The 26279-nt window shown below is 40.1% G+C and overlaps 2 protein-coding genes across 4 annotated transcripts; one reads left to right on the top strand and one right to left on the bottom strand.

Moving 5' to 3' along the window:
• Positions 1-23: 23 nt before the first annotated feature.
• LOC107218980 lies at positions 24-7949 on the top strand. Of its 3 annotated transcripts, XM_046733401.1 has the most exons (10): positions 1466-1934; positions 2215-2401; positions 2537-2697; positions 2841-3022; positions 3921-4071; positions 4348-4407; positions 4509-4698; positions 4769-5058; positions 5992-6277; positions 6353-7949. In XM_046733401.1, the coding sequence occupies exons 1-8, from the start codon at positions 1656-1658 to the stop codon at positions 4993-4995; spliced, it is 1437 nt and encodes a 478-aa protein (XP_046589357.1). In that variant the 5' UTR covers positions 1466-1655; the 3' UTR covers positions 4996-5058; positions 5992-6277; positions 6353-7949. The 3 variants fall into 3 exon arrangements, with proteins under 3 accessions (XP_046589358.1, XP_046589357.1, XP_046589356.1); XM_046733402.1 differs by lacking the exon at positions 1466-1934 and adding an exon at positions 24-334 and having other exon boundaries at positions 5992-7949; XM_046733400.1 differs by having other exon boundaries at positions 5992-7949.
• A 195-nt stretch (positions 7950-8144) lies between these two features.
• LOC107219006 (bicaudal D-related protein homolog) lies at positions 8145-25473 on the bottom strand. The gene is made up of 5 exons (XM_015657060.2): positions 23690-25473; positions 11412-11744; positions 11148-11317; positions 10627-10903; positions 8145-10324 (listed from the first exon to the last, which is right to left on the bottom strand). The coding sequence occupies exons 1-5, from the start codon at positions 23933-23935 to the stop codon at positions 9707-9709; spliced, it is 1644 nt and encodes a 547-aa protein (XP_015512546.2). The 5' UTR covers positions 23936-25473; the 3' UTR covers positions 8145-9706.
• Between the last annotated feature and the right edge of the window lie 806 nt (positions 25474-26279).

The raw sequence follows: 26279 nt of genomic DNA, 5'->3' as shown, positions 1-26279 counted from the left end.
TTCGTTTTTCGCCTTCCCGCCAGTGCCCAGTGAGAACGCGTTTTCAACGGGTGTCAGATTTGGTTTATTGTTAGAGTTTGGCAGAGAGAGCCTTATGAAACATAATTAAAACAGTAAAACGCATGTACACTGCTTACTACATTTTCGTATTCACTTCTCGTTGGCGTTGATCTAGACTAGGTTTTCACGAGCAGGAAAATACCACGAAGCAATCACAGCATTTTGCTGCCGACTTCTTGACCAATAGGAATGCTAATAAAGCAGTGACGGATCACGTGTACGCGTTGAATACGAATCTTCTATTATCGGCATGCCTCATATGGCGCGATCATGGGTACGATCAAATGTTCAATTTACAACTTGTTTACAGTTTATTAATTGAAATTCTTACTTTATAACCTATAATCGAGTTTCCTGTATATCGAGATATTGATTAGCGTCTTTCAAAAATGAAAATGAGACCACAAGCCCAAATACCAGTTCTTTTGATTTATCGTCGAAGTTTTGCGTGAACATGTAAAACAAAAAATTCCCCATCGTCTTTGACACACTTTGCACTGTAGGAAATAATATATATAGGATAACGAAGCTATCTTTCGAATACATTACAATGTCAATCGTATTAAATGTACATTGTAATATTCAATGGAATACTTCTTAAAATTCTACGTTAAATGTGTGAATACAAGTATATTGAAGCTTTGCAACCGCGTAAGTATAGTAATGCTCGATATGCACGGTATTCAATCGGTGTGAACTCTCCGAGGCGTCGTTGCGTAATGTCCCTTTGACACCCGCTCTCTAGACCCACCGCATTCGATTCGTCACCCGTTTAATCTCAATGTTTATGTCTGGCTCTCGAAATATTATCGGCTTCCCTGCCTCACCGCCGTGGTCCATTGACTTGACGTTGACTTCAGCACGTACACATGTCGATCATATGCGTGCTAACACACGTACGACATTTCGGAACGGATGTATGAAAAATGATATCTGGTGTTCGATTCTCAAAACCAATGATCTCATTCTACTTCTTGTTTTTCTTTTTTTGTTTGTGTATAAAGAAGATTTAAGAAGGTTGAAATCCAAAAAACGCCGACCTTATCTGGATAAAAAAATCTCCATAATCTGGAGCTGATACCGGTGAAGCAATTCGATATACGTATATCCTATTTTTTTATTTCATAACGTCCGTTCCAAAATTAGATATATTCCGCGCGCCTAAACCCAACTCGTTTTACAACGTACCGAAATGTCGTAAAAATATCTAAAAATTTCCAGAAGCATGATTTACACGTTAATATTGTTCTGAATATCGGACACTCCTCAATAACGGACAATATTTCTAGTCCTGAAATTTCACCGTAGAGAAAAACCTCGTTTATCCGAGGTAACGTGGGGAGGAGGTATCTCGGATAAGCGAAAACTGGCATAACACGGAAGAAATGAAAAATGTGAAGATTTGAATGATTTTTTACGAATTTGATATGGTAGAATGAAATTTAAACACAAAGGTACATGAAAGTGAAACTCTAAGGAACGTAGATCAATCTCTGGGGAACAAAGCATTGTTGCTACATATAAGCAACAAAGTAGCAATCGCAAAATACTTCGCACGTACGGCATATGCGTACTGTATTCGATCACACACCTCGATGTTACAGTGTTCGAATAAGTCCGTTGCCTCATATTGTGAAACTTGGTTGATCGAAGGTCGGACAAACCAGGTTTCATTGTACACCATGAATTTCCTCGTAGTCGTTGGCGGAAAAATGATAAATATTCAGTACGATACAGTTCTGAAGGTTCAGTTGCTGTTCCGACGTGAAGGAAACATGAGTGAGAGAAATTTGACTATTTTTATTTGGATTTTTTGGATAATTCTTCGTTTGTGCGTCGATGTAGAATGCGGCAACGAAACCGGACAAAATAACGTATTATTTACATTTTAATTTATAAATTCTATTTACTAAGTTTATATCCAATAGTTGTGTCACAAGATGACAATTTTCAGATGCAGTATAGTTCTCTAGTATTTCTACTTTTCAGTAATTTATCATGATATCGGGTATATAAATTATGGTCAAATCAATTTCATACTGCATCTAATAGGTTGTCAGGGATGTGAAATATTTTTCCGTAATTCGTTTTTGCCAACAGCTGTAACGACCAAATTTATAAATATTTCTGTACAGACGTGATTACTTGTTTTAGACTTGGCGAGAGTGGAACTTCAGTCCACCACATCGTAAGTGTGTGAATCTTAAAATTGACAATCAATTCAGTTTGGCAAAGCCGAGCCTAAATAATCAGTGTGACTATGAATCCAAGACATCTCAGCCACCTAGTTGGCTTCAACACCAACGGTCCACACTATTCCAAGATTTTCCTGATTTTACTGGTAAGACATTTTTTTTAGTAGATAATTGCCACTCGTATTGGCGAATATACGAATTATATCTTGATTAATGATTCACTATTGACATGTTTCATCTCATATAGTGATAAAATTTGTTATTTTTATATTTGTCTTAAGGAATTGATTGGAAGGTATCAAAGCCACGAGAAAATTTCAAACTTACTCTACTAGCGAAACCACATGTGAAGAATAAAAAGGAATGTCCTTGTGATCCTAGAAAAGATTTTAATCTGTTGCAAAATATGCCTAACAAAAAGGACTCATCATTGTCTATAAAAGTGGGTAATTTAGGTTGAGTAGCTGTATATGTAACAGTCGATATTAATTTAAACGCTCATTGTAGACAACAAGTCATTAGTACAAGATCTTAGGTTCTTTGGTTTGTATTTTGTTTTTCTTTCAACATATCTTTCTATTTCAGAAAGGTGTGCCTGCTAATGGTACATTTATCGATATATTTACTGGCTGTTATTATTTTGTCATGACAAATAGAGAAGAAAAAAGTTGGTTGTGGGGTCCATATTTTTACAATACCACGTATCCTGTCCGTGATCCAACCGTGAGATGCCAGTTTGAAAATGTTTCAAATGCGGTTATTGAAACGTGAGCTTCAATTTATCTGTTCAACACCTAACTTTTCAGGTACATGACGTCTTAGTGTTAGAGGGACGGTAAATTTATTTCTTGTGCTGTTTTTTGCGTGGAATTCGTTGGAGATAAAGAGAAAATGATTGAAACAAAAAAAAAAAATTTAACCCTTTTCGAATTTTTTTTTCCGCAACCAAATTGGAGTATCGTCAAATCTTATGAAAATAGATCTTTAGAGTACTATTCAAGCTGAAAAGGATTTTCTTTTTTCGAAAAACATGCTTCAAAAATGGTAAAAATTGTTTTTCTGAGTCTTGTATTTTTTACCAAATGTAAATCTGTGTTCTTTAAACTTCTGCAGATGGATTTTACAATACTCAAATTTGGCAGAAAAAAAAATTCCAAAGCGATTAATATTTTTTTTTATAATTCTCATTTTATCACAATCGTATTCTTTGCAAAAAAATCGATTTATCGCTCCCATAACACTAAGGCGTGCGTATTTGAAAAGATGGGTGTCCTCTCCTCTTAATGTGCCTAGTTGGTTGAATTATTGACTGTTATTTCTTGTGGATAAATTCACTGCGAAAATTACGTACTGACTTGAAAAAACTTTCGGCATTGTAATTTTACAAAGTCTAACATAATCAGCGGCAAGTGATATTAACTTCTCAATATGGGACGAATACTACACCTATTCGGTGTACCTATTGCATCGATCTATGTTACGTTTAGTATTCATCTTAAGTATTCATTGACACAAATTTGAAACAGGAATTCTTCTTGTGATTAAAAATTATTTCTGGCATACTTCTAGTTTTACACAATACACCCTTCATTTTCGATTCTTGTTTCTGATTGCACTGAAGAATCTATGAATTTGGAAAAGCCACTCTAATAATGTTATTTTCAGGAGTCGAATATTACCCTTTAACTTGATCATACCAACAACTTGTATCGAAATGAATCTCAAGTTGTGGGAAATTGATGAAGAAAAGTTTAAAAAAGCGAGTGATTTTAGTGTGACCACATCACCGGCGTCGCAGATCTGCCACGTGAGCATGGTAACGTACGACTACTCCGACGTACATTGTACAGACCCTTAGATTGATTCTGATACATTCAAGATCACTGTTGTAGTCTGCTGCTATGTGTTTGACATGGGGAAAAGATACTGTCGGCGGCCTTGAATGTGTTACGATCAATCTGAGGGTCCGTACATATGTCGAATGTTACATCATGACAATCGATGTGTTGATAATTGTATACGATGTCTATTCCTTCTGTCAAATAAGACATCAGATATACACGTATATTTAATACTTTTTACGATGCAACAGGTGGCAAATTTGACTTTTGGATGCGAGTACAATCACACAAACCTTAACCTTTCGTGGCCAGTAAGTGTTATATATTCCTCAAAAAATAATATCGTCTCATCCAGTTTCCCATATCATTATCCGGGATTTTAAAATCAAAATGAAACAATTAATGTACACAGATGGAACATCAGAATCTAACAAAAGGTGCCTGGCGCGTTAAGGTCGTATGGGAAGGGCTGAAAGAAGGAGACGTTTGTTACTTTTTGGAATTGTCACAAACGTACAAGCGGAGTATACCAGGATGTAGTAATTTACTGTTTAACCCGACACAATGGAAAAATTATGCCACGATTGGGAGGCTCGACCTACGTGAGATATTGATGTTATTATGCTCACCGGGAATTGATACAATTGATAAATCTGACTGTCTTAATTGCAGCTTGTTATAAGAAGCTTAAAGAACCTGGAGCTGGCTGGAATCTTGATGAGCTTAGATTAATTGCAGTTGCTGTTCTCTTAGCAGCAATATTGCTCTTTTGGATCTTGAAATTATTCAGAATCCGATGTGGAAGAAGCCATATGGGAAATGATGTACCCTTCAACACGATAAATCCATTACTGAACAAAGAAAAAGCCCAACAGAATTTTAATAATTTACAGGTTTAATTTTCGTTGATGGAAGAAATGAGATCTTTCAGAGATAAGTTAAAGGAAAGGTGCGGTTGGCCGGTAAGTTTCATTCTTACTTTGTTCTAAAATTCTTCTACTTTAAAATAATACAATTCTCCGTGTGGCGTTGAAAACATTCGAATAAACACAATTTTATTTATATTTCCCCTCATTGTAAAGGATTTTGTTGTAAGTAAATAATGAGTCATGTTTACAAGCAAGTATTTCGATACTAAAGCCAAATTACAGCATGTTTAGTGCTATGCATTGCGACGTAATATACCTCAATGCTTTTACTATGGTTCTAGGTTTATGACTTGCAATCAGACGAAGACAATGATTTGAATGTTAAATTCGGTTCCAATGAGTGGATTAACCGCTTACTAAAACATAACTGTAGGGTCATTTGGGTTGACACACCACAATTTCGTCATTCAGAAGTCAGGGAATTTTTCAATTATTCAGGGTATTGTGGAGGTGTGGAACGAGAAAGAATAACGCATTTCTCATGAAAAAGCAAAATTCTAGTGACAATGCAATAGATCTTAAATGTGTTTTTTAATATCAAGTGATTCCAAGCTTTATTTATTAGATCCTCGAATCGGCACTATTGTAAAATTGTAATTTAGTCTTGGAAACGCAACATAATCTCTATTATTCAAATTTTCATCAACGAATATCTGTGGAAACAAAATTCTTGCCTCTTGAATATTATTTCTAATAGCTTTTCAACCGATCTGATTTCAAAGGTACAATTTTGAAAAACCCTGCAAGCTACCGAGCTAGGAAAAATGTTATTGAAATAATTGTGACACAATAAGTTTTACAATGCTTGCAACAAAATCTTGCGGTCTATTTAATCAGTATGAACTGAGCTCTTATGACTCCCATCAGATTGTTAAATGTTAGAATTGAATTACGAAGTTAAATCATACAACGTATAACTCTAAAAAGAAAAATTAAATTGTCTGATTTCTTTTTTTTCCAACGCAGGAAGGCGTGAAGTAAGCATATGAAGAAGCATAACCGGCGTGACTCTTGCAATATGTGACGTAACATCCAGAAATATAAATATATAACGTTTAAACAGTAACGTACGGATGATGTAAATGTTCCGGAAATTTATGTTCACCAAAGATCAAAGAGCAAATCTGCATTCATCCTTCGGTTGAGTAATGTCAACTGTACATTTCCTTTTAAGTACTTCTTTATCAAGAATACCTTTTGTACTTATTGTTAGTGAATGTTGAAGTTTCCTGGACTCCTGGAAGTCAATTAAGTATATAAATCATCGCTTTCACCAACATCAAAGGTTTTCCAATTTGTACTTATCGAACTGCGTTTTAATTTTCAGACATTTCAATATTTGTTTTGAGCTTTCGGAATACAATTGCACCTGAGTTTACTAGGATCATAAAAATTCGTATCTAATTTTGTCGCTTGAAATTATTTTTATCATAACTATTATACTAATATGAAGTTTGTACATATCACAAGTATCGCTGCCAAATGTTTATACTTTACTGAATGTAATCAGAATCCAGTGATTAACTACTTTATTGTGTTCCATCAATATTTCTTGAAAGATGATTTACCGTAAGATTATGGTGGGGTGCCCTAGTCCATTTCGATGTTGACGTATATTCTCCAAGAATTGAAGTCTACATATATAAAATGCAAAAAAGGGCTAAACAGCCTCATTCTATGTGCAATTCTCAGCAAAACCACTGCAATATGTTTCAACTTCACACAAAAACAAAAAAATGGCATGATTTCTACGAATTTACAAATGTACGATCAGCTGTGCTTACGGCTGAGCGTTCGAGAACATGTGAGAAAATTTTTTACCTAAAACAATATTGTAATTCCTAGTTTTCGTTCAGCGACTTCAATATTGCATGAAAACTGTCTCACGATAGTTCATTTTACTCGTCATTCTTTTCGGAATTGCGGCAGGTATCTCAATTATGCACTTTTTGGTCACTAAAATGCGGGAAATGTGGAAATAGTAACACGTGTCAAAACACCACACGTTTCTTCGAAGCTTTTCGTTATATGAGCATGATTAACTTTTCTGAATTCCGCTGCGAAAGAGCGATGCAACGTCAAAATTTGAACCCTTTCCGTTCATTTGTACCAAAAAAATTATATCCATTTCTTTCAATACAACTGGGATCATGAAAATGAAGATGGCGATTGTTACAGAACATGCTCTTTGTAAAAATGTCACATTATTTCACTCAGAAAATCAATATGAAAAAGACGCCTGACACTGCCGTCGGTAAATCGTCAATTGACGTGGAAAATCAGTTACAAAAACCGATTACGTGTCAGAGGGTATTATTTTATCGCAGGGAAACCAAAAACGCGAGCGTTGCCTTTCTCTGCCTTTGAATTTGGTGCAATATGAAATAGTTTTTGCAAATTCGTTTAATACTGAGTTATTAGAGCTATTGCTTCTGAAATCAGCATTCAAACCTTTTTGTTCAAATTTGAGTGGTAAGAAGAATTGGGTATGAACATCCAGGTCGCTCACCCTAACTTACGATCAACTCTCACCCGAGATTCTGATCCTGGTATCGGTATAAACAGAGATATTAACGCGCTCAATTAATGATATGACAGGTGGTGCGACAGTAAACGACAATTCGGTTATTAATATTAATAACGATAATAACAACCAAATTCATATGCGAAAATGATTCGGTGGGAAAACTTTCTTACCATCGTTGACATGCGAAAAAAAAAAAAAATTGCTACCCGTGTTGCTCATCGACGTAACAGGTTTCGAAATGTTTCATAACTCATCGTTATAACGAAAAAGCTTCTCTTATGACTTGTTAGATGAATATTAATTTTCTGTGTCAGGTGTTGCCTTCAGCCTGTTAATCCTTGCAATGATGACGAATATGCAATATTGTCTTACATCAGGGTAGATTACTACTTGTAAAGATCATTAAAAAAGAAGACCTAAATGTCTGCACATTTCACGGAAGTAAAGTTGGAAGAGTATTATATGTATATAGGTATAAGTTCGAAGGCAACTGTGTTTCGACAAATATTTTCGTTGCACCGAACCAAGGTTATTATGCATTGCATCCGGATGATGTAATTACACGAAATAAGCGGTGTAACAGGTACAGCGATTTACATTTGTACAGTCAATTTTATTAAATAAATATGCAGTATTATAACGTACGCTTATTCGGTAACGAAATATCTTACAATCTTGCAAGTACGTAGGCTTATTTTATGTCAATCATTACATATTTAAATGAATATACATACATATACACATATATATATATATATATATATATATATATATATATATATATATATATATTCATACGATTGAAGTCAAACACATTGTACATATACATTTGTTAAGTGTCAACGAATTACTTATCGCTCAAATGCACTACAACAACACTTCGATCAATGCGATTTATTGCACTTTTGTTTAAATTCTAAAAGGCCACATCTCCGGTAACTTTCTTTCTATATTCGATATATAAATAAATATTTTGTCACTCACAATCAAGCCCAAGAGTGGCACATGTGGGACGGACGGACGAACGGACATAGGCATAAAGTATCCGTGGGGAGGAAGGAAAGTAAGTATAACACGTTTCGCGTGGGTCGTTGGCGAAATCTTGACTCATCGGTGTGAAGCGACGTGTGATACTTTTTTTAAAAGTGACCTTACACACACGTTCGTTCTTACTTTGCGCCGACACGCCCCAGTGCTATGTGAGGTATTCTGTACTCACACACGTATTTACGAACTTGTCATTATAATTATTTGCTCATATACTTCTGGATATTCTTTGAAATTGAACGAGAAATAAATTTAAGACATCATTTTGTTTACTCAATCTCACTCCATTCGCATATTGGGTAAATAGCGTCAAACTGGAACCACTTATCAATACCTTGTGTACTCGACGGTCTTCGTGTCTCAGGCAAAATTCAGTGTTTGGACGAATGAACATGAATTCATCAACTGTCGTACAGTCGTTAAATTGATTTTTCCTCAGAAATTTGATCTGTAGTTTCTGTATAGTATATACGTTCAAGTATATATGTAATGTAAAATAGAATGTATGAACGTTGGATGGAAATGTCGAGTTATACGACGAGGTATAATTTAACTAGTAATTTCTTCAAGTCTAATTGGCATTACGCAAGATTTTTTCAAGCCACTCGTCGAATTTTCGTGAAACGTGCAGGATTTTACGATACCTTAATTGCCCCGAATGATCAGCGTCTGCACTCTGCAGTGAAACTTCTAAGCTTGTTATAACGTCTTGTGAAATGACCGTTAAAAATCAATCTCGAGCAATTAAACAACAGCGCAGGTACAAAGATGCCTATACAAAGTCCGTAAAAATCTTCGAAAAACAAGTTTTCTTTTTAACTTATCACGTTCACGTCCAATGCGCTCGACTAATTGACGCCGTCTATAACTAATTCATGCGAATCACGACCAACGGTGATAATTTATCTTCGTCAACATCCAAGCGCAGATTCCCAGCTGAAGAAATGCCGCGGCAATAATGACAAAGAGCCGCGTCATATTTCCGCCCTCCGCCCAATAATATATAATCACATTGCGATAGGTTCTCGCGTTAAAATTTTGATCCCATGATAAAAAATCGAGCCGAAGATTGCGGATCTTCGGCGAAATTTCTCAACCCAACAACTTTCAGAACAGTCCGAAAATCTTCTTCGAAGCGCTCGTGCTGCGCTTCTTTCTAGCCGGAACAACGATCTCCGAACCGTCCCCGTTACCGCTGACCGGACCGCTCGACGGCATCAGTTTACTTCTAACTTGCTCGTCCAAAAGCGCTTGCATGTCCATTTGCCACTGTTCGAGCTGTTGACTCAGCTCGATCTTCTGCTGGATAGCCTCCATCAGCTGGCTGTTAGCCTGCAGCACGTCGATCCTCGTTCTTGCCAGCTCAACTTCCGCCCTGTTCTTCCGGGCGACAGCTTGGTCCCTGACCTGGTAAGCCTGGGCCAGGACCTCGTCCTTGGTCAGTGCCGAATCCTCAATGTCACCTCTGGCTCTGTCTCGTTCCTCCCGTACACCTCGAAGCTCGGCCTCGCATACGCTCAACTTGCTCGTAAGCTCAAGCAGCGATTCCCCTCTTCGCCTGAGCTCGTCTTGCGTCTGTTTCAGCTGGTCTCTCGAATGCTCGAGCTCCTCTCGTACCCTGTGCAATTCCACCGCCAGGCCAAGTTCCCCAGGAGCGCCTCGTCCGGATAATGCCAGTCTGAACAACTCCTCCGTCAGCTCCGACAACGCCCCGGGACAGTTTGCCTGCGGAAATTGAAAGCTTCTTTACTTCATTTTACTTGTGAAATTCCATCAGCTAATTTATCACATTTCGATATATCACGAATCACTTTTTCTTTGGTGAGATCGGTGCTCCAAGCTTGCTCGGTAATTAATCACGTTTGTTTATACTTGTCGATGATCAAAGACAGTGCGATCGCAATTCGATTCATAGTCAGTTTTTTGCCCAGATAAAGGTGACCAACAACCGAGATGCAAGAATTCAAATTCGACGACTAAACATTGTCGGTGTTTACATTAATCGCGCTCATATTTATATCTCTCACCTCGGCATCGGCACCGTTCGCCAGGACCAACATGGACTCGTCGCAATCGCTCTGAAGGCCAGAGTCGTCTTCGCCTCTTCTGAGCTGAGCGCAGAGTTCTCGCATTCTTTTACAAGCCCTCGTTACTTCGGCTTTGAGGTCCTCGGGTTCTCCCAAAGAACTTCCGCTCTCCTCGCACTCCATTTCCGCCTGCAGTGATCTCGGGGGTTTTTGTATCGAACCCGATCTTCCTCTTCTTTCCGCCTCGAGGGCTGCCAATGCAGCGGCGAGCTCGTCCCTGTAACCAAGTCACATTAATACATCTAACGTGCGGTTCGTTAACATGGATATAAATTTGAATTAGGCATGCCGGTTTTGAGTTCTCCTTGCCGCATCTAGTTCACACTTCGCGTTCTACTTAAACACGCAACACGCTCCGATAACTTGATTCCCAATGTTCATGGTCCGTGTTCGACGCTTCGCCCTTAGAGGACCGTTTCCGGAGTAGGTAAATAATGATGGCTAATTTTCCATCCGCGTACCTCTCCCGTTCCGCCGTTCTCGCTCTGTGCTCAGCTTCGTGGCCAAGTCTATCCAAGACGAGGGCTCTCTCCTCGGCTTCTTCCAAGGCGGCAACAGCTCGCGCCCTTTCCTGCCGTAGCTCCAGGGATCTCCTTTCGAGTTCGGTTCTTTGGGCTGAGACAATTTGTACCTGAAACCAACCAACGGTTCAAATTCACGTCCCACTTCAGCGGGGTAATTTTTCTTGATCCGGAGTCTCCGCGTCCGCATGATGATGGCCTTACCTCGTCCCTGAGGATCTCCAAGCTGCTGACATGGTCCTGAAGGGTGGTGTTCCTCAGCGCGCACTTATCCCTGAGGACCCTTAGCTCGGCTAGGAGCTGTTCTTCCTGCTTGTTTGCCTCTCGGAGCTGATCGGCAAGCCGCGTGTTTTGGGCCGCCAATTCCGTCACCAGGGTTGCCTGCTCCCTTTCCGCACGTCGCGCACGTTCTCCCTGCTCTTCTAACTGATTCCGAAGGGCCTCCAAATCGGCCTGCAGCTCCAGTGCCCTGACCTCGCCCTCGTCGTGAGCTTCCTCCAGTCTTCGTCTCAGGAGGTACCTCTCTTGTTCCAGACTCTGGGGAGATTCGTCATATTTATTCAACTGGTTACCCCGCGGTACGAAAATAAATATCTGTTGGGCGACGCTTGCGGAATCGCAAAAATCAGGGTCAGTATATTGAAAGTTAGCGTGGGAAGTGAAAGAGAATATTTTCTTCTTCTTCCTCTTCTTGATTTTTTTCAGGTCAAGAATACCGGCTCATTGCCGTGATATCCGCGGGAACGAGACGCGTCGGGGAGTTCAAAGGAATCGATGCAGGTATGTGGTCGCGATTATTCGTGCGCTGCAGTTATAATAGGTAAGAAATATTTCCCTCTGCGTAACCTTTGCCGATCGATTATATTACAGAGAATTGCATCTCATGTTTCGAAGCCGCGTGCATTATACATACAATACGAATTTCAAACCTGCTCTCTACTTTCGCGACGAAAAGTAAACCGAGTTGATGGATATTATTTCGCACGTGTCTCACAAACGAGTATAGAATCGTCGAAACTCTGTCGCTCGCTGAAGTAGGCAATGAATATCGTATTCGTATCGTATAATAAGCTCTTAGTATAATACAATATCATTCCGAAGAGACCGCTGAATCTTTCTCTTTTTTCTCGATTTCTTACAACCGCGCTTTGTGGTTTTCGCTCACGACGCGGACGTCACGCTTTACGAACAATCGAATTGGGCAAGTAAGAAAATTCATTCGCTAATTTTAAACCCCTGCAAATTCTGTCGGAGAGGATGGAAAATACACGCCTGGTAATCGAGCATTAGACAGGGTTTTCTGTCTGCTTTTTGAAAACGGGAGGTCGTACAGGTGGTTTGTTTGGCTTACTGTTCCGGCCACAGGTAGCTCGTTACAGTAACTGTCTCAGCTTTCGCTGCTATACGGTAATAATGTAAGCATATCGCTTTGAATTGAGAAAGGTTGCTAAGAATTGTGGATACGGCGCTCATTACCCAACACGATTCCTAATTAATAACGCATGGTAATTAGTAAAAGTTTCGTTGGAAATAAAACACTAAATTAGAATTTACAATACTTAGTAGAGAAAGAGAGGAATTTAAAATTGCGGAAAAAAAACACATCGCAGTCTTAACACTCCGGTAACCCTATCCCGTTTACACACTAACATAATTATGTATCAGGGAAATTAATTTCTTTCATCTTACAACGCGGTTTTCATGAATTTTAAGACAAAGAAAAGTAAACGAATCCTGTTTCGTACGTTGAATAAAAAAATAAGAAATAGGCATACGAGTCGATCGAAATGAAAGGTATAAAATCGCGTTGTCTATTGGCTGCAGCTGAGTGAATCCGATCCTATGCAGAAACGGTTCTTCCGTAAATATTTGCGTTATAAAAATTGAGAATAAAACAAAATACGTAACAAACTCGATGCGTCGCGAAAGTCTTGACGATGTTTACAACGTCCATGTAGGACTTGTGATTAACGTACGCCATTTCACACTTACGTATATATCTTAAGTACACACGCGACTCTTTCAGCATAATAACCGTGCGTTGAAACTTTATCGAACCAGTAACTGGTAGATAGGTGCAGGCAAAACGTCATGGCCTTGGTCCCCGTGGTTAGTCACCGATCGATTGGCAACCTCCAGCTAGCCTGGTGATCACCTACATTCTACCTAAGCCTCCGCATGGTCTCGCTGAATGTTATCGTCGAAGTCACCGTGCTTTAAACTTTGGCTCCTATGGTACTATACCGGGTTTAAATGATCACCGTTAATCAGATACGAGAGTGATTCATACGCTCTCGACTTGTCTTGCCGCTATTGCATCCCCGTCCGTACCAAATAAGAACGTTTGAATGGATCGCGAAATTTGGCCAAAAAAAAAAAAATAAAAAAAAAATAGAAGGAAAAAGCAAAGTAGTCGGTACGAAGTGCGTCTAGAGATAAATGATACCGTTGCCAGCGAGTTTGGAATCGTCGATCAAATTAGTTATCGAACAATGCTGACGTGAATTTGTTTTTTTTTTTCTCTCGTCTACTTTTTGCCGGGACCACGAGCGTTGTCCTTGTTGGCGAACTTTGACCGCAGGGTTCACGTTTCTTTTTTTTTGCAATACGCGAATTCGATCCACTTCTACCGCTCGAGCGTGACGAGGCTCAAACTGAGCTGTTAAAGGTACCTTGGCTGGACGGTGTAAGAGTTCGATATACCTTCTTTGCCTGACTCTTTAACGCCTTTTGTTATAGAACAGCGTCCCGGATATACGACGATTTTACACACCGTTGTATGATTCATATATGGCAGACAACGTTTACGAAGGGAATATATATATGTGTACGGATTACAGGCGATGTTGCGAGATCAGCGACGCAGAATCGCAAACGTTCGATACGTGAACGGTATATTTTTACTCATAAAAATCGAACAACAAAGGGACGAGGTAAGTATTATTTCACAAAGTGAGAGGGAACCTGAAAGAAATTTATAACGAGCAGCATTATTTCTGGTTCAGTCACGTTCTAATTTCCTTCCGAAATACCCGATCTTCCAGAATCGTGAAAAAATCACCGACACGAATCCAGGTTCAGGTTCGCCGAACCTAACGTTATTATTCATTACGGCTTATCGAAAAAAGGAATGAAAGACAGCAAACAAAGGTTATCGGAATTCTTTATTTTCTGTGCAGTAGGTAATAATTCAAATCGCTCGACCAAGTGCTCGAAAATTACTATTCACGTTAGCGGCAATGGATTTCCAAAATCTAGCGTCGACGCGTATACTTGTAGAATAAAACGAATGCATTTTTACGGGTGGGGACCGGGAACGGAGGTCTCACTTTCCCCGAGGGCAACGTCAGTGCGGAGTTGGCAAAGTATTCGAGGTAGTTGACAAAGGCGAGCGGGCAGCGAGTATAACTTCAAAAGTCGAGGCAATGGCCCGTGGTCGACTCTTTGGAGCGATTGCGAAGCGAATGGCGAGAGAGGCTCGAAAGCCGCAACGCCGTCCGATGTCGTAGAGTCCCGTAACCATACCACCTAGCTAATTGTGAGGTTGAATCAGCGCAACGATTAATTGCGCAATGCCGGGAAAAGATATTACGATAGAGGTCTGCTATATCCGAGTCGGCATTTTACGTACACCGGGACGCGAATCTTGCCCAATTAGCTTATCCTGATTATAAAATCTTAACCGACGGCTGGAACTCGTGGGAGATATGAACTAGAGCAAGACATAAACTACCCGTGAAATTACGAGCACCGTTTTACGTACCCCATATATGCAGGAGCACCTGTATAATTGCGAAAAAGTTAAGCTTACACTCGAAACGTGTTGGCGGGTGTATAAACGTTGGATAATTTCGCTAGAAATTTCTTCTATTCCGTTCTCACGAGAATTTAGTCCAAATGCGTTGTACTTTTTTTAAACGTTCAGGATAATTGTACTCACTAATCCGTGATACGATGGATTCGTGCGAAAATATTGAAACGAAATCGAGAAACAACTTGCCGAAGTTTCGAGAATCCCGATGATTCTGGTCTTTGAAATATCGCACCTTTGTTTCGACTCGTGAAGGATCGATGACTTTTTACGGTCATCGTTAAGCACGCATTGATGTCCGTGAGAATTTTTGTTACTGTCAACCTGCGGTACGATATATATGGTTTGTCAGTTTCTGTAAAATCATTTATGAATCCGAAACTCGGTATGGCGTGTGCTCGAGTTTTTTCAAATTTTAAAGTAATACGGAATATAAGAAGTTCGCTGTGAAGTTCCGTCTTGAAAATCCTTCAGCCTTATAAATCGGACTTTCTTTGCGTTTCATAATCGCATCGATTCACAATATGCGTGAACCAAGAAAATCTTACGTGCGACGTGAAAGCTTTTCGGATGATTGGTAAATGATGCGATTATATTATTAACTCCACGCTACCGCGTTCCACTGAAATTATCAAATTATCTCGGAATCGTAAAATTATTACTAACGAGGCTTGTGTCTGAGATTGTTGCAAACTTTCACGCTTAATAACCGGACACTTCTCTTGTATACATTTTTCAAAATTCGGACATTCAGATCAGCTAATTGCGAGTGTTTCTAACGAAGTGAAAACAATATTCCGCCAGTCTAGCCGTGAGCAAATTATACACTGGAGGTCGTGTGTATAAGGTAGAGCAAAAAAGTATAAGCCTTATTTTTACTTCTGAAACTAGTTTTCGTTTTATTTAAATTTAGCATAACGTGGCTGTATAATCATCACGGGAATATTATTTTACCGTTACTCATTGCTGAAAACGCGGTAAATATCGTTACGTTAATGCGTCGTTACACATTGTGCATACATACGTGTGTAAAAATATGTATATTGTATAGTATAGATACAATCGATCCTATAGGGTGTGTATAACTAATTATTTTTCCATTCTCGTTGTTTGCGACTGCACCACCTGCGGCATAACATAATATTATTATTACTTTGACGAAAGTGAAGGAGCGTGAAAGAATCGCGCCAGTTTTTTAACGCGTTGCGCATAGAACATGTCACAGGTACGGTACGATTCATCATCAGGTATAACTGGATGGACGCTCATTTTGGAGGATCAAATCACCGCTCGCCGCAAGTTCGACTCAGACATATGTTAAGCGATGACGTAATTTTTTCGAGACTAACACACCGTAGGCGAGTATTTATAAATGTATATGTACGTATCGACATGTGTGCGTATATTATACAGGATCTGTTCGGCGAGATGCGGTTATACGCAAATACAAGATACGTGAATTGCTTACGAAACGGTGAGTGGAACGTACGGCGGCTTTCCAAAATCGGTAATGACGGAAAGAAAATCCGGTATGACCGTCCAGGTCGTATAATATATGTAGAAAAGAGCTTGAAATACCCGCGATTACGCGTCAATGGAACCAGAACGTTATACGTACGGATGGTTCTTCGGTGAACGGCGTAATTTGTAAGCAATTCCAGCCTAGTAGCACGGAAAATAATGATTCAACGCACAGAGGCAGTCGGCACGAGGATCAGCCGAAGACGCAATCTCTAATTGTATAAAAGCCATGGTGCCCCAGTCAAGGATTCTCATGTCAAGGATTTTTACGAAACGTATCCGGCGCCTCTCGCAATTCGCATGCAATGGCCGTCCTGTGTATTCTCGAATATTTTTTCACCCAATAAAACCAATCGAATTCTAATACTTTTTTATCCCGAAATGGTGAACTCTCTTTTAAAAATTATTCTCAACGAGAAGACCATGCAGAAAAAAAACCGACTGCTTGCAGGGACTCGACTCGATTCGACTGCGGTTAATTCCGTGATTGAACCACCAACTTACAGACCGGTTCAATTCTTAGCGAACCGGTTTTATTTTACTTTTATCGTTAGTTTTTTCTTTAATATACCCAGCTGCTTACACTTAAAATCTTGCAACTTGTTTCACTTTTACCCGATCGTGAAATCGCGGGACTTTCAAAGGCGGAGACCTTGCGCGTGTGATTCTCTCAACATGTCCAATCCACTCCCAGGAGTCCGAGGGGCGTTCAAGGTAAAACGAAGGCCTCAACTCAACGTTAATATCATTCTGAACAATGGAATTTTTTCACGTATAATTTGACGTTTTTTGTCCCAACTCTTTGTTTGCACGCCAATTTGGTAAACTGACCGGCTAAATTACGGCGGTGATATTACCGCAGATAATCGACGGCATTACGTTGTACGCGTAAAAAAATCGCACGTTTATTTGTTCATCGTGATGGGATCGTTTATACCGTTTGACATTAGTCGGCATTGGAAATTTATTGAATATTTATATCGCGAGCATGCGTTATTCGGGTAAAGTGCCGATGACCATTTCATTATCAGGATGAAATTGAGCGATTTTTAAACCCAGTTTGAGCGAAAGGAAATCTTCCGAAGTTTTTGACAATCTGCGACGTCGGATATATGTAATTGGATTTTACAACTTGAAACTGTCTACCGTATTTTCATTTCATGTCGTAGATTATCTCGAATAATGTTACCGCGAGATTGGAAGGTAAAGGTGCAAACGGATCGTTATACCGTACTCCATATCTTTGTTTTCACAAGTGCAAACCTCACCTATCATTCAGCAGCTGATTCTCTTTTAGGATTCGCATGTGGCGAGTGAATCGTTCGAATTGGTATCGGATTAAAAATGAAACCAGATTTGTTGTATGCAAACTGTTTACAACCTATCTAATTTTCGAACCGTATATAAAACACGTACAGAAATTATTTTCACTGAACGTAATGCTGGTTTTGTAGTTGCGCAATATCGCCGGAACGCGTATTTCAATTTAAGAAATCAAGCTACTGCTACTGATACGGCACGTATACGTAACATACACATTTCTGTACTGAAAACGTGTTTTCGCTGCAAATCCGGGATTATTCGGTGAGATACTTCAGAGATTTTTATTAGTGAGTTAAAAAAGAAACGAAGGAATAAAATTTTGAAACTTAGATCGATTGATTAACTCAAGACGGGGAGAATATTCGGCCGCAGATGTTTTACGACTCCATAGCTCTACGTAAGTGGAATAAAATTGCCAGCTCTGCGTGAAGTGCGTAATAAACGCCGTTATTACGCACCCGTCATCAGAAAGTAATACGGAGTTTGATAACAAGCGTAAGAAAAAATGCTCGCGTCGATGAGATAACCACTCTTACGATTAACTTTAATATAGAGTAGGAATCTAAAATTGTGCGATAAATTTATAAAGACTAAATTGACTTGATTTTATAGCAAAGAGCGATAATATTTTCTCCCTCACATGCCGAGCGATGAACGTCATTATTTTCATGTTATATCGCCGTTATCTCAGGTTTTAAATAACGATAACGAGATCACCTGGAAGCTAATGGCACGGGTATATTATTATCTTATCTTGAATTTAGGCTGCAGCAGTTATATATAAAAGAGTTGATTGCGAAAAACATACAAAGATAAAATTTTTACCGTAGAATAATGACTCGAATATGAAAAAAAAAAAAAAAATAAGAAAAAAATCACTGCCGCTCGTATGCGCTTTCGACAACGAGGCTTAAGTTACCAACGTTAACGTAACGAAACATCAGGGAAACATTCATTATTGTGCAATTTTAGAATGGTTTTGAAGAAGTTGGCTTTTCAAAATAACAGTATATTTTCCTTATCACGGTTTACTAAATTTCAAACATTGCTAAAGACGCGAGGTAACGATTTCTCCTAAACATACTAATTTCATCCTCGTTTTCAACGTGCGTTCGCATCGAATGGAGAATTTTTATCGATTATGTAAATCTCTAAGGTGTACATGATACCGGATGGCTGCATATATAATAATATAGGCGGTGAGTGTCAACGCGTGCATATCTTGTGATCCAAGAACCGGAAGTGAAGGGCTTCGGCTCGCCGACGTGATCGTGCAACTTGAACACGAAATTTAATACGCAGATTTCTGCGATAACAACTATGAAAGAAATGATCGTGTTACCGGAAATGCATGCGGTCTTTGCGCTACCGACTAATCGGTGATACCTATCCCACTTCCATATGCAAACTGTACGGGTGGTCTTTGTGCGCTTTAAGGGAGTCTTCAGCAAAGCTTAGCCCAGCGGTCGTAGAATGACATGGAAAATTTTTAGCTCAGTCACTTGCTAGTTTCGTTACTGGGTATAACGGTAACGAGTAATCTTCGTTGCCTTTTTCATCCGCAGACCGTCTTTCGAGAAAAATATCAGCGATCGTGCATCGATAAAGAAATGAAATCGATCATTTCAGATACCCGACTGATAATCAAACGAATTTATTGTTGCTATGTGAAACAGTCTGTCGGATGGAAAAAAAAGAAAATGACCTTAACGAATAGATCGCGGAAAACATGTTTTATTTCACAGTGAAAATATTACGTGATTGATTTTCATCCGTGACTGATTTTTTCTTGAACAAATATATAACGGGGAATAAATGTAAAATGTTTAAGGCGGTGATTTTTTTTTTTTTTTTTTTTTTCTTACAGTACGTTTGTTTACCTGTCGTTCAAAGAAACCTGTTTCGCCGTGTAATTATCGCATATCAATAAAATCATTACCTATAGGTAGTTGAATTCCGTTGCTGCTTCACGGTTATGAATATTTGATGACGAGCGGTGAGATCACACGGATTTCCCTCTTCGTTACGATACGTTCAGGCATGAGAGATGCGGACACGTTTATAACACGAAGAAAGAAAAAAACTTCCTGTACAACAATTGGCCGGTCGTCTTCCGCTTAGTCAAAGACCGCGTTCTGCCAATTGTGGGTTAGCCGACATTATCTTGCCGAGATACCATATGGGTACGTATACTTAATACAGTTTTGCACGTGAATAAAATTTGTACAATACAACAATAATAACGCATTATGCGAGGGAAGAAAGAGTGCCGGTTTCTTTCTTACAAGCACTTCCGGAAAGTCTTCCTACGCTCGTTCTTCGTGTATCAGGTTATAAGTACATGTGTATACACTGTGTACAGTCTTTATAGGCTCGGATCATGCTGCATAAATTACGAGTCTCTGCGCGTATCTGTTCCTACGTGTATGGAGGTCAAAAATGAGGCAGAAGTCGAAGGAAACTGGGAGAAGCAGGTAGCGTGATGCCGGCTATTGTTCCTTTCCTGCAGAACTTCATTGTCTGGTATACGTATCTACGTAAGGCCCAAGAGGCCCCGAGGGTCTTGCCTAAGTGGCGCGCTCAGCTCCACGCTTTCGTGGCTCTTCCACGGAGGTACGCACTACGCCAGAAATCCGGAATTCATTTCCCATTCGTTGACTCGAACAATAGACTCCTCTCGAAGTCGGTAGATGATGGTAAGTAGAGGTAGATTCCTCTCGAAGGCCTGGCGTTCATTTTCGCGAAAAACATCCCTGAGTTTCCGGTGAGCAAAACCTGACCTAGGCTGAGTACTTGTTTTCACCGCATCCTCGGCACCCTAATTACCATTCCGTAAGACTGTAATTACGTTCGTAATCTTCAGGGGAAAAACAATCGCTCGTCCAGAGTGGAAAAACCAAGTGCCGAGCGGTAACGCGACGCTCCAGTTGAAATTCTTTTTCACCCACTTTCGTCCGATTTCTAGAGAGAACATCGTTATACCTACGTTTATTAATTTTTGTCCGTTTTCTTCTTTTTTCTTCAAAAATACAACGGGACGCTTTCGCTTTCTGATTTCAGGCCTTGTCGGGAATGATTTTCTTTATTCGTTTCTACGGCGTGTTCGAAAGATGAGAATGAAATAATTAGCGATACGTTAATACAGTATAGTTGTATTTTAGCATCGAATTTTTATTGCACAGCGTAAACCGGGTCGGAGAATCTTTATTGTTTTACCGAGACAATTACAGCTGTACGGGAAGAACGTAACCTAGAGGTACGTGCAAGATCACGGCGATACAATAAGTCACGAAGTTAAGAGCGAACGGTAACTAGAGATCGCAAGCTAAATTCTCAGTTCCGAGACCTTCGTCGGCTGTGAAATTGCGACAGATTATTTTTGCCGTCATTAAGTTCTACGTAAAACGATAACGGATAACGGGGAAGTGCTCGAAACGATTCTACAACTGAAAATAAATCGCAAGTGCGTCAATGGCGGCCATATTGATTCCGTACCAAAACAAATACATGGGTACGTTTTTATCGATTAAGCCATTATGTTTACAGGTGCTAAAAATATCTTTTAATTTCCTATAATTGATCGAGCCTAGTATTCATACTGAATAATGGTTCGATCATGGAAGCGATCCACATCACGAGGCTGTACACACAACAGGGAAAGCTCGGTGTGACGACGATAACTGTATACGAGACATTTAGTTACGCTTGCAGCGTTTAAGTCGCGCAGTGCGCGGCGATTTCCGGCATGCTAATTGCTACTGTCGAATGTAACGTATTATGTGTCGCGCTCAAGCTTTTATCTACCAGTTCGCTTGATCGAGGGATGTTTTTCGCCGAATGTAGTAAAATAGAGGGGACGAATCTCGACATATCCGAATTGATTGGATTCTGTTAATAAAAAAAAAACAAAAAAAAAAAAAACAAAGAAATGAGAATAGAGAAAGAAGAAACTGTGGTTTTATCGTGTTTCACCCCATTCGATGTCTGCAGTCTGTCGTACACTTTGGCAGACGATCTGCTGATTCGTGAAATAAATTGTAGAACATCGGTTGGCGCAAGAAGTCGAGATAAAATATTTATCGCCTCTCGTATTCGAACGACTCGGTGAGTAAGAATTCTTTCATCTGCATGTACAACGTACAATATAATGTAAGGTGTATTCGTGTAGGAATACCTATTCAGATATATGCCTACGCACGGTATTGAGCTTTCTGCAATCTCGCTCAAGGTCGAGAATTTCTACGCGATTGTCTTCAGGCTTGATATCCAATTTACTGATCAATTCTCGCGTCTGCCGGATAAGGCTTCGTTAAACCTGTTTGTCCTGTTTCTAAATATTTGAATTAGAGGCTTCGACTAATTTGCTCGCCTGTTTCGACGTCAGTAATTCCGAGTTCCGACCGTTTAGGCGTTACACGAATTCACGATTTTAAACTCGAATTAAACGCCTCGTCGTCGGTGATATCAATTATATATTTATTCACCCATTGTGAATCGTAATGCGCATCGATGCCAAAGCCTCTTTACGCGATCACTCGTCTCTTTCGTAACGCATCATTTATACGCAACTCCGTGCAATTTATACTCGATCAAAGCCATCTGCATTCGCTGCATGTGCTGTTATACAGTGCCGTCCCTAATTCTCGACTGCAAGACTTAGTCGATCGACCATGTTATTCAGTTTATGATTTTCCCAAGCGATAATGCGTGTCGAATTAAAGCGCACGCTGCGTGAGAATGTGTGACCCAGAACTGTACCGTTAAAACTGCGTATTCACCGAGCGTGGAGGGTTACAAATAAAATATATTTGCCGTAAAAAATTATTAAAAGATTGTGGAATTTGCAATCGGAACAATTTTCGTAATAGCGAATTTCCGAAGGTGCGTTTTTTCATTCGGTTTTACGGAAATTTCGTCACGTCAAGCACAAGAAGCGTAGCTTGAGAAATCGCAGCTGATATGCAGGGATATTAGGTATACAGTATAGCGCACCCTCGCAAAGCGCTAAAGCTTTGCTTCGCCTTTTTATAGTCGAAGAGGCTAAGCTGGGGTTAGGCGACTTTGTAAACTACACCAATAATTGATTCCCCTCAAATTCAAGGCCTCGGCGGGGCGGCCGAGTCTGGCATTAAATTTCCAAAAATAAGTATCTCTCTCTCTCTCTCTCTAAGCCGAGGAGACTTCTGTTAAAATTGGAAATATAGAAACTTTATTTAAGAAGATTAACACACGTGAGGCGATTCTGTTTGATCAACATCCGTGTAAATTGATCCTGTATCAATTTGCACGCACAGTATTATCTCCCACACGATTTCAATTACGAGGGTATAACAAGACACCCGACAGGTACGATAATCAACATTTTCGATCGAAAACTCAAATTTGGCGGCATTGTTCAGGCATGAGGCTGAACTTGGTAACTTTACGTAAACAACCATTGGGGAAGAAAATGACCATTTTGCTATTTTCTAGTCACTTCAAAGTGGGCAAGTTTAAAAAATACGAATTACCGCGTTGCCTTATCATAATTTACCGCATTACAGAGATTCTTAACATTGTGAAATAACGGGTTTTCCGAAACGCGAAATGCGCCTCAAGTTGGTAACGTCGATGTAATTATTAACGTTTCGGAAAATCGTTATTCGACAGTTGCAGAAATGTCTGACATTCGGTAAATCGTAGTAAAGCAAAATGTGTTCATATTTTAAAAACTTGACTACCTGCTTCAAACTCCCTACATAAACTTGAAAAATAGTGATTTGGCCCCCCTCGTAACGCGAATCGTTCCAATAACGTTGCTAACTTCAGCCTCGTGTTCCAGCCTTACCTCCAATTTACTGGCATACTCCTCGGCCAAAGCTTCTCCTTGTTTGGTGAGCTCCTGGTTCCTTTCGAGAAGAGCCTTGCCGAGTTCGGCAGCAAGGACCAAATCCCGTTCCCGTTGTTTCAGCTGCTCGATCGGATCCCCGGCAACGTCGTCGACGTGATCCAGAGAATTTCTGCGTGCCTGAAGATCCGAGATCATATCTTCGAGGGCGTAAGGCGCGATCTGGCCCTCTTTTCTCGGCAACATTTTCTTTTCTATCGGCCACAGACTGTATAATCGTTCGTTGCTGACAGGTTCTCTCTGCGTCAAGATGAGAGATTACGTTTTCCTTCTTATCGCGCCAAAAGGTGGGCGACAAGGTTGCGTCGATGCATTTGAACCGACGTTAGGCAACTTGCGTCGTTCTTTTATCGAAGTAATTTAGGTAACAATTGTTGCTTTTCGTACGCATCTTACGCCGTGATTTATGCTTCGCCTTTTCGTTTCTTTCTTACTTTCGTTATTCGGACATTCTTCCGATTGTTAGCTTCCGTTGCGCAATTCTTCCCACCGTTCGAAAGCGTTTATAATCGTTGATTCACACTCGCAACTCACGATCGGCAATTAGGTATTAAACTTGAATATTACCAACAGTTATACACACGTGTAATATATAGTAAATTCTTTTAACTGGTGCTGTAAAATACGAATTATTTAAGTCGTCTTCAAAGCGGGATTAAAATTAGTAGCCTATTATTGTATCCTTAGTCTTTGTCTTCGATTTAAATTAGTATGGTAGTTCGGTTTGTTAGAAGATATAACTGTGATAATTAATTGTTGGTAATTAGGCACGAGTACAATGCATGTAATTTCCCTAATGAGCGCCACTGGTTCTATCATTAATTCTTTACAAACCGTGACGAGTTAGGATCGATCAAAGGCACTTCGTGTAAAGAGTGTAAAAGAAGAAAAAGAAAAAACAATTTATAGCCAAAACCGACGACAATCGTACGTCAATCGATAACTAGAACGTTCGATACGCGAGGTTCCTTATCATCGCACCAAAAGATACAACAAACGGACTGATACTCAACACGTTTTCACTGCAAAATTTTTACAACGCATACACTGCAACCTTCGATAAATGAATAAACAATCGAGTCGAACTTTGAGATGGAACATTAATTACACCGTTCCACGTTTTATAAGGCACTGTGTAAACTAATTACAAATATACCTTACGAAAACTATATTTCACAATCAGTCGAATACTCGCGGTTGATACGTCACAACATCACCACGTTGCACTGCAATTACATAATAAATTTACAAGCTGCATCGCGATCCGTCAGCCTTTCGTTTCACTGTATAAATTATTCAACACCCCTTTCTTCCTATTTCGAAGTCGAAGTTCAATTCCGCAGAAGAAGTATATCTAAGAGTTTTCACGTACAACGAACCAAAGAAATGAAAAAAGTTTGAAAAAAACAAAGATACGAATCGAAAAACACGCTCAATATACGCAGCAGTTCACGGCACGATGGCGAATTGAAAACTGACGTCCAGGCGGTCGTGGGTATAGAAAGTCAACAATAAAGAGCGTGCAGCAGACAGACGACGAATGAGTCAGCCCAGCTCTGGCCTCTGGGATGCGCCTGGCTGCGTATAAAGCGAAAATTTTACGGAAACCCGGAACACGCGGTGCGCCGAAGATCCCCTCCTCCAAAGCTGACGGTGCGGCGAATCCGACTGCGGCTTCGCTCCTCTCGGCAACGGTCCGCACCGATTCCAAGGCAGACTAGAGGCCAGGTTTGCTCGCTCGACGGCCACAACCAGGTTCGAAAGAGCCCGAACCTCTCGCTCCTCGTTCACCTGGCGTATATATGACTCACCTGACTCACCTGGCTCACCTGGTCCGCATTGGTCGGGGCACCTGACTCCACGTTCCACGTTTCCACGGTTGAAGAACCTCCGCGGGATTTACCTGCCGAGTAGAAAATGCACTCGATTTTTCCGCACGGTTCCGAGCGTGCAACGTGTGACGTTGTACCTCCGGAATTGGATTTAACGATTGATTGATCGAGTTAGGAGCTTCAGCCCTTTAGCGGCGTGATGTAACGGTGAAATTGTTATACGCAAACACCCGATCGATGACACTTACACTTGGGAAAATAACAATGATAACAAGCGTAGCCGGGTTCCGTCAGATCGAGACGTGTGGGTGGATTCGTGTATCCGGCAATCGCAATTGGAACGGAGTGTAGGAATTGTACAGACAAATGGGCGCGCCGTGACGTCAATAATGAGCAAACCTGCGCTGGATGTTTTCACCGTTGAATTTGATCTTTCGACACCGCGAGTTGTTGGCCGGTTTACGTTGTAAAAACAACGTATGCAATTTTATGTGAGAAAATGTGCCGCAAACTTATTGTGTAAAAATGTGTCAACCTTTTACGTTATTCGCGGCGACACGATTCTTTACACGTCAAACACTTGCGAACAGACCTGAGGTGGTTGTTACAACGCACGTAGAGTGTGCGATTCACTCGTTTTGAGCCATCTTCTCACAGCAGGCGAGGGACGTGGTCTAGTAGCTTTCAAAATAATACCT

This window comes from Neodiprion lecontei, chromosome 3, assembly GCF_021901455.1.
Source record: "Neodiprion lecontei isolate iyNeoLeco1 chromosome 3, iyNeoLeco1.1, whole genome shotgun sequence".
NCBI classification, from domain to species: Eukaryota; Metazoa; Arthropoda; class Insecta; order Hymenoptera; family Diprionidae; genus Neodiprion; species Neodiprion lecontei.
The sequence above is the reverse complement of the archived record's forward strand: the minus strand, read 5'-3'. Positions and strand labels throughout refer to the sequence as shown.